Source organism: Chiloscyllium punctatum, chromosome 5, assembly GCF_047496795.1.
Source record: "Chiloscyllium punctatum isolate Juve2018m chromosome 5, sChiPun1.3, whole genome shotgun sequence".
Lineage (NCBI taxonomy): Eukaryota > Metazoa > Chordata > Chondrichthyes > Orectolobiformes > Hemiscylliidae > Chiloscyllium > Chiloscyllium punctatum.
This window is the reverse complement of record NC_092743.1, coordinates 18,819,048-18,828,398: the sequence shown is the minus strand read 5'-3', so window position 1 is coordinate 18,828,398 and position 9,351 is coordinate 18,819,048. Positions and strand designations below refer to the sequence as shown.

General features: G+C 42.3%; 1 protein-coding gene across 3 annotated transcripts in view; it reads right to left on the bottom strand.

Moving 5' to 3' along the window:
• Positions 1 to 298: 298 nt before the first annotated feature.
• Positions 299 to 9,351, bottom strand: part of acss2l (acyl-CoA synthetase short chain family member 2 like) — a 139,993-nt gene continuing 130,940 nt past the window's right edge. For all 3 annotated transcript variants that reach the window (XM_072569867.1, XM_072569865.1, XM_072569864.1), the window contains exons 17-18: positions 3,228 to 3,302; positions 299 to 3,113 (exon numbers count right to left, since the gene is read on the bottom strand). In XM_072569867.1, the coding sequence (XP_072425968.1) occupies positions 2,986 to 3,113; positions 3,228 to 3,302 (203 nt within the window). In that variant the 3' untranslated portion in view covers positions 299 to 2,985. The remainder of the gene's footprint in view (positions 3,114 to 3,227; positions 3,303 to 9,351) is intronic.

Sequence of the window (9,351 nt, the reverse complement as noted above, 5' to 3'; positions counted from 1 at the left end):
GCAACTAACTAAAAATAATCACAATGTAGAGTTACTTCTTTAAGCACCCTTATTTATTTAAGTAGACAGTGTTCTCTGAAGACTTACTGAGTAAAAACACCCATCATGGGATTGGTCTGAGTCTTGTAGTCCAGGAATATTTGCGTTATATTGGCTGAAGTGATTGTGGTAGCACTGGTTTCAATGCTAATGAATTATATTGTGTGATATTAGTAACAATTGCATCAAAACAATCACAATATATTTAAACCAAATTAACTTCTTCAATATGAAACACCCCACTCATGAACTTTCAAAGTGTGGGAATACGAGGAGAATGATAGACTTTTATTGATAATCTAGTTTCAAGGATTAAGTATACAATGTTATCAATCACAAGGCAAACGAAGAGAGCTCACTTGTTGGTTTAATTCTGTTGCTTACTAAAGCAAAGAACAGGAATAGTGGAAACGATACATTGTAAATTTGAAATTATTTAGAAACAGGAAAATGCAAAATGTCCAAGCTGGTGTTTAACAGACTTCCTTGACAGATCTGTGGTCTCTTTTTTGTTCATAGAAATACACCACTCAGTAATCTTAATAAGAAGACTTTGTGGCATCAAGCTGATGTTATGACATATGCTCTCATTAAAATTAAATAGTGCTGCACTTTAGGTAGCAGCAAATGCAATGCTTCACATGAAAGCAATTAATGGTGAATAATGTTTATAATGAAGTATGGTTAAGGTACAGCCTGAATAGCTCAGTGGTAAGTTTAGACTCCACAATGCGCTTTATTCTTCATTCATGGAATGAGGGCATTGACATAGTCAGCATTCATTGCCCACCCATAATTGGCTGAGAGAAGGTGGTAGGGAACTGCCTTCTTGAACAGTTGTAGTCCACCTTGGTGTAAATACACTGACAATGCCATTTGGACGGGAATTCCAGGACTTTGACTCAGCGACAATGAAAGAACAGTGATATAGTTACGAGTCAGGATGATGAGTGACTTGAAAATGATCTTTTAAGTGATGCTGGTCCTGTGGATCTGCAGCCCTTACTATTCTAAGTGGTAAAGACTGTGATTTTGGAAAGTGCTGTTGAAGCCTTGGCGAGTTGCTGCAGTATATTTTGCAGATGGTGCCCACTGCTGCTACTGTGTGCTGGCAATGAAGGAGCAGAGGTTTACTGAGGTGCCAACTTGAAAATCACTGTGGGTCTTAAGGTCAGGTGGAATCGTAGTGGAAGGAGGCCATTTGGCTCATTGTGTCTGTTTTGGGTTCATACTGAGTTAGCTGACCTCTACCAGGAACAATGGCACTGCATAGCTTAGATTGGGGCAGTGGTGGAGAGCATGTGACCAGCAAGAGAGGACAGGATTAGGCTTGGTCATGTGACTCTCCTTCTCAAGACCATTTATTACCTTAAGCAGAAAAGTGCAGGAAACTGGCAAAATACAAATGTGGCAAAATCAAATTTGTATTCACAATTAGTATTTTATTAAGACATTGAATAATGAGATTTTAATTTGAAGAAAGACTTGAGAAATTGTGCCTTTTTTTAATAGAAGAGAGAAGATTATGGGATGTGTTGAAAGGTGTAATTAATCTTTGAAGGGATGGAACAGAATAGGTGCAAGTGATTCTAGAATGAGGAGACACAAGGTGTAAGGATTATGAAGAGCATGAGGAAGCTTTTACACAGAGAGCTATGGAACTGCAGAATAGTTTACTGGAGTCAATGATTGATTTAATATTACATGAAAATATTACTAAAGGAAGGGGGTTGGTTAGCTTAGTTGGTTGAATGGTTGGTTTGTGATACTATGTGACATCAACAGCCTGGGTTCAATTCCCACGCTAGCTGAGGTTACCATGAAGGGCTCTCCTTCTCAACCTCTCCCCTTGCCTGAGGCATGGTGACCAAGAGGTTAATAGACCAAAATATACAACCTCACACTAAACCACACGAACCTGAATATTTCTTCATTCATTCAAGGCAATTCAGAAGCAATCTCATTACTGGAGTCTCAAGCCATATGTAGGCCAGACCGGGCAAGGAAGGCAGTTTCCCCTCCCTAAAGGACATTAGTGAGCCAGATGGGATTTTCAACAATTGAACCATGATCATCATTAGACTTTTACTTCCAGATATTTGTTGAATTCAAAATCCCCATCTGCTGTGGCAAGATTCAAAACTGGGTCCCCAGAATGTTATCTGGGTCTCTGGATTAACAGTCCACTGGGCCATCGACTCCCATTAGACTCCCATTTCATTAGCAATTGAAAAGAGAAACATAGAGCAAACGTGATCTGCACAAATCCTGCAGTGGGAAAGCAGTCGAAAAGAGGGGAAAACCATAAAAGATTCAAACAGACGGAAGATGAGTGCAAATTCTCTCAAGGACAAGATGAGAAGCACACCTTCCCAAGCAATGCTCTTCTAAGTAACATTAGTGGCCTCAATGTAAATATGATGATCAGTGAGAAACTGAAGGGTCATTATAACAATGGAGTCACTGCAAAATACAGAATGGATGCTGCTCCCCAATATCACTCTGTGATGCTGAGAAACTGCAGTTCCATGAGTCTTTTTAATCTGGAAAGGAAAGTTCTGAGAGATTAACTTAGGAAAATCACTGTGCTTGATCAAACTACTGAAAAAGTCAATGCAGAATACAGGTTTGAATTACGTCAATAAAAACCAGGGGCATAATTTTAACTCTGAGAAACGTAATGTGAGGATGGATAACATGGTCTCCTTCATACAAAGATCAATATGTGCAATAGACTTCCAACTCCATCAGAGATGGATTAAAACCATGGAATTATTTCAGAGGCGATTAGATGTTGTGAAAGGTTTGTACAAAGACAGGTTAAAGAGACAGGTTACTAAGCATTTGATTTTCGTTTTGGTTAAAAAGCTAACATATCTTTGCAGTTGCAATTACTGGCCCACTAAGTGTTGGAATTGATCAGAAATGACCCTTCATTATCATATTTCAAGCAGCTGCTTGACACCGTTGGCTGAACAGGACTTCCACCACGCTTGGGTCGATGAGAGTGGAAGTATCCCCCAAGTCTTTCTCATTGCAAGCAATACGCCTCAGGATGCGCCTCATTATTTTACCTTTGGGGAAGAAAGAAATATTTGGTGAGAAATTGTGTCAGCTGGGTCATTTTGACAAATGGTCTGAGTTTTGCACACTGCAGTCCCAATTCCTCAGAGTGACACATGATTTACCTGAACGGGTCTTTGGGAGCCCAGGCGCATTTTGTATGAAGTCAGGCGTTGCTATCGGTCCAATCTTTTGTCGTACTGCAAATATTAAAAAGGAGAAATTGAGTGATTTCAGTTGGTGTAAGTGTTTTAGTTTTTGAGTGATTTTGTTTTGTTGTTTGTCCAGATGGAAAACACCTGGTTGGAATTGATCAGAAATGACCTTCATTATCATATTTTAAGCAGCTGCTTGACACCATTGGCAGAAAAAGTCTTCTACCACGTCTAGGGTCAATGAGAGTGGAATAGGGTCAACTTAGAAAATAGGAGCAGGAGTAGACCATCCAGCCCTTCAAACCTGCTCTTCCGTTTGATATGATCATGGCTGACACAGTAACTTGTTCCCACTTTCTCCCCATAATCTTTGATCCCTTTAGCAATAAGAATTACAACGACCTCCTTCCCGAAAACGTTCAACATTTTGGCCTGAAATGCTTTCAGTGGGAAGGAATTCCACAGGCTCACCATTCTCTGGCTGAAGACGTTTCTCCTCATCTCAATGCTAAATGACCCACTCTGCATTCTTAGACTGTGATCCCTGGTTCTAGACTCCCCAGTCACTGGGAACATTCTTCCTGAATTTCCCTTGTCCAGTCATACAGTCATTAAGTCATAGACCATGCCAACCAGATATCCTAATCTAGTCTAGTCCCATTTGCCAGTACTTGGCCCATATCCTTCTAAATCCTTCCTATTCATTTCCCCATCCAGATTCCACTTCAATGCTGTCATTGTACCAGCCTCCACCACTTCCTCTGGTGGTTCATGCCTCTTTTTTAAAAAGTTGCCCCTTAGGTCCATTTTATATCTTTCCCTTCTCACCCTAAACCTATGCCCTCTAGTTCTGGACTCCCCCACCCCAGGGAAAAGACCTTGTCTATTTATCCTGTTAGAATTATATAGGTTTCCTCAAGATCCTTCCTCATTCTTCTGAACTCCAGTGAATATAGTCCTAATCAATCTCTTCACATGCCGGATCATCCTTCCATGTTTAAACAAGTTCAGGCACCATAAGCTCCCACAGCAGATGCAAAACGGGTTTGTTACAGCGAGGAAGTCATAATGGTTCCAGCCAGTGTATCAGTGTGATGTATCCTGGCTCACAAAAGCACTCTGTGCCATGATGGATATGAGTCACAAAGTGGGTGACTGTCGGTTCAGGATTCAGGCCCAACTACAGGGATAAGAGCATGAGATGAAGGTTGATCCTGCAGTGGGACTGAGGGAGTGTCAAGGATGCTATCTCTAGGATGATACATTAAAACCCCCAAGGCACTGTTGGCCTCCCAGATAGATATAAAAAACTTCTCTGGCACTGCGCAAAGAAGAACAGAGAAACTTTATCAGGGTTCTGGTTAAAACCTACCTTCCAACTAATATCATTAAAAACAGATCATCGTCTCGTTACTGTTTGTAGGACTTTGCTGTGTGCAGATTGGCTGTTATGCTTTCTACATTTCAATGTTTACATTTTAAAAGTACTTCATTAACTATGTTGAGGAGATGGTGGTAACATCTCTTGACTAGTAATCCAGAGGCAAGGCTACTGCTCTGGGGACATGAACTCTAACCCTATGACAGCCACTGGTAGAAATCATCATTTGGTCTGGCCTACATGTGATCCCAGCCCATAGCAGTGTCACTGGTTCTTAACTGTCCCCTGAAACATTCAAACACCACTCAGTTCAAGGGTAATTAGGGATGGGCAGCAATTGCTAGCCTTGCCAGTGACACCCTCATCATATAAAATCATTTTGAAAAGCTTTTTGGAATATCCCGAGTTAACGGAAGGAGCAATTTAAATAGGGAAGTAGGATGTAGGAGCTGGTCATTTTGAATCTCTGAGCTTCATTGTTCAATAAAGTCATGATTGATCTGATTGTGGTCTCACGTCATCTTTCTAACCTGGTCTCTCGACAAAGAAAATGTGATCTAAGGCAGCCTTGAATAAGTTCTGTGACTCAGCCTCTATTGCTTTCTAGGGAAGAGAATTCCACAGACAACAAGGAAAAATAAATGATACTGACCCCTTTGAGGATTGAACTCAGGACCTTCAGTTTATGAGACTGACACACTACCTGCAGCAGTAAGGAAGCACAGTCTTTGGATCCATGACTTTCTATTTTTCTTTATGAGGCCGATTTAAAGAAGCAAACCTTTCAAACCTGACCAACTTGGCAGATGAAGTAAAGAATCCTTAAGAGTTATCCATTCCAGCGACCCTGATTGCTGCCGCAAATGTTGTCAGTAATTTGCAGACTGAAATTTTAAATCAGTAAATAAGAAATTGAATCACTAAAAATATTGGAAATTAATGGCACGTTCTGCCGGTATTGGAAAAGATCAGCATAGCCCCCCTGTAATCTCTCTTTCAACTCACGACTGACTGCCCTGCTATATACTTCATGATTCTTTATGAATTTTAATTTCCGCTCACATAAATTTTCTCTGTTTTTCTTTCCCATCCATCATCACTTCCTCCCCAGTGGCTGATGCATGACAGTCTTGTTGCAATTCTGCTATAATTTATCCTCATTCCTTCCTTTTATGTCTACCCCTCTCTGACTGGTGTTGACAGCAGTTCTTTGATTTGTAGGTGGTATTAGCCAGCATGAAGTGGCTGGTTCACAGAATGAATATGCTGCGCTCAGCACTCTAGGTAAAAGCAAACGGTTAGAGGTGCTGGCACTTTGACTGAAGGAGAGAAATATCTGAGAATGTACAGTCAGAGGAAGGAGTAGAAGTAAAACTAAAAGGCCTCCTCCATGGCACAGCAAACCCTCTGACCATGCTGCAGCTGCAAGAGGCCTCCAGTTCTCCAGGGACCACAGAAGGCAAATACTACCAGTACCATTCGGTGTAAAGTGCAAGCCTGTGGCTGAAGGCCATGTACAAACGTAGGTCAATTGCAATGCCACTACAGTACTAAAGTCAATTCCCAGGTTAAGAAATGTTGAATGGCTGACTGCAAATCAACACGAGCCAGCACCTGTAGGTGAGGAGAGATAAGGAAAGGGGGAAAATGAAAAATAGAAAGAGAGTTTCCATTGAACTGCAATGAATACAATTCATTGTGAAATGCTTTTGAGCTGCTGCAATTTGATGAACCATTCTATAAATGTAAGCTTCAGACTTGACATAGCTCTTGCATTCTCCTTGATTCAAGTTTGTCCCCATTTCAAGTTCTCACTCTTCACAATGCACAGCTACATCCAAGAGACTGACCAGCAACTTATTGGTAGACATTTTCTACCAACAGGTATTTTGACAGTTGCTCAGGCTGTGCAATTCTCCAGAGATTTCCTTTTGATTAGGTTAGATTCCCTACAGCGCGGAAACAGGCCCTTCACCCAACAAGTCCACACCGACCCTCCGAAGAATGACCCATGCAGACCCATTTCCCTCTGCACCTAACACTATGGGCAATTTAGCATGGCCAATTCATCTGACCTGCACATCTTTGGACTGTGGGAGGAAACCCACGCAGACAGTGGGAGAACGTGCAAACACCACACAGACAGTCGCCCAAAGCTGGAATCGAACCTGGAACCCTGGTGCTGTGAGGCAGTAGTGCTAACCACTGAGCCACCGTGAGCACTTTGTTCACACACTCTCCAGTCAATATCTTCCTCATGTTGGGACTGATTTTCATTTATAACTCACACTGGGAGGCTGGGTGAAGCCATCTTGTCCATTATTCCCCTTGGCACCAGGAAAATAATTTAGAAACACTCATGTGTAATGTTTCCTGAGCAGGTACCTAATGCAGCTGTATACCCAGCTGGGTACCAATTAGGGAGGGTACAGTGCCCACACCCTTCCAAAGAAGTCTGAAAATTATATAGAGTCCTACAAACTGGCAAAGGACCCATCATTTTACAGTAACTGGGCCCCCATGTGAATCAGGCAGAGGCATCAATATCCATTTTGAAGCCTTATTATAGAAGTGATTCAGATGGGCCCTGGCCAATCATAGAGCAGCACATTCTCATTTCAATTCACATTACACTGTAGGAGGTGTGGAAGGTGATGGTGAGCTGCCTTCTTGAACTGACGCGGTCATTGGGATGTAGACAGACCCACATTGCTGTAGGGTAGGGAGCTGCAGGAATTTGAAACAGCAGCATTAAAGGAATGGCGATATACATTCAAGTCAGGATAATGAGTGTTTGGGAGGTGAACTTGCAAGTGGTGGTGTTCCATGTATCTGCTGCCCTTGCCCTTCTAGATGGGAGAAGTTGTGGGTTTGGAAGGTGCTGCCACAGTGCATCAGTGGTGGAGGGAGCAACTGATGAAGGTGGTGGATGGGAGGCCGGTCAAGCAGACAGATTTCTCATGGATGGTGTCAAGCTTCTTAAGTGTTGTTGTAGCCACACTCATCAAGGCAAGTGGGGAGTATTCCATCACATTCCTAAATTGTACCATGTATGTGGTGGGCAGGCTCTTGGGGAGGTAGGAGGTGATATAGCTGCCACAGACATCGCGACCTCTTACTTGTTTTTATGGACAATATTTAGATGGCTGCTCCAGTACACCTCTTGGGCAACAGTGACCCGAAGGATGTTGATAGAGGAGCATTCAGTGATGGAGATACCAGTGAATGCCAAGGGATGATGGTTAGATTCTCTCTTATTGGAGACAGTCATTGCCTGGCACTTGTGTGGCACAAATATTATTTGCCACTTTTCAGCCAAAGTCTGGATATTGTTTAATTCTTACTGCATATGGATCACACACTGCTTCAGTATCTGAGGAATTGTGAACTGTACTGAACATTGCACAATCATCAGCGAACATCTCCACTACAGACCTTATAATGGAGGGAAGGTCACTAATGAAGATGAAGATGATTGGTCCTAGGACACCACCTTGAGGAACTCCAGCTGAGATGCTATGGAGCTGAGATAATTGACCTCCAACAACTGCAACTATCTTCCTTTGTGCTGGGTTGGTGGAGAGTTGTCTCCCTGATTCCTACTGATACCGGTTTTGCTGGGGGTCCTTGTGCCACACTTGGTCAAGTGTAGCCTTGATGTCAAAGACAGTCCCTCTCACCGCACTGCACCTCACCTCACCTACTTTCACATCTCAGGAAGGAGAAAAGGACTGACTCTCCTGGGATTACTGAAACTTATGGCGCAGAATTGGCTGAATTCCCTTAAGCAGAAAATTGTAGTCAATAGATTTTAGTTCCAGTTACCGATGGTGTTCTCCAGGAAAAGCTTTACTATTTGCTATTTTGTTCACAATTCAACGTTGGCATTTAAGAAATGAACCAAGCAGCTTACGTACATTGGGATAGTTTTAGAAGTCGCACGCAGACAGGATAGTGAAAAAGGTGTTTGCTATGCTTTTCTTTATTGGTCAGTGCATTGAGTGTAGGAGTTGGGAGGTCATGCTGCAGTTGTATAAGACATTGGCTAGCCCACTTTTGGAGTGTTCCATTCAATTCTAGTCTGCCTGCTGCAGCAGGAAAGACGTTGTTAAGCTTGAAATTGTTCGAAAAAGATTTACGAGGATTTTGCCAGGATTGGAGAGGCTGAATATGCTGCAGTTATTATTTCTGTAGTTTTGGAGGCTGAGGAGTGACCTCATAAAAGTTTATTAAATCATGAGGGGCATGGATTGGGTAAATAGCCAACATCTTTTTCCCAGGGTAGGGGAGCTCAAAACTAGAGGGCATAGGTTTTAACATGAGAGGGGAAAGATTTACAGAGACCTAGAGGACCACTTTTCACCCAGAGAGTGGTGCATGTATGAATGAGCTGCCAGAGGAAGTGGTGGAGACTGGTACAATTACAACAATTAAAAGATATCTGGATGGATATATGAATAGGAAGGGTTTGGAGGGATTTGGGCCAAATGCTGATAAATGGGACTAGATTAGTTTAGGATATCTGGTCGGCATGGACAAGTTGGACCGAAGGGTCTGTTTCTGTGCTGTACAACGTAATGACTCTATGACAGTCAGTCAAATAGTCACAGGTTCAAAGGTCAGCCAGGCACTCCTGCTGAAGTATCATTTAGTTGTGCTGCATTTGTTTTGGCAATTTAAATGCAGGCACAAATGATTTTACACTTGTTAAGT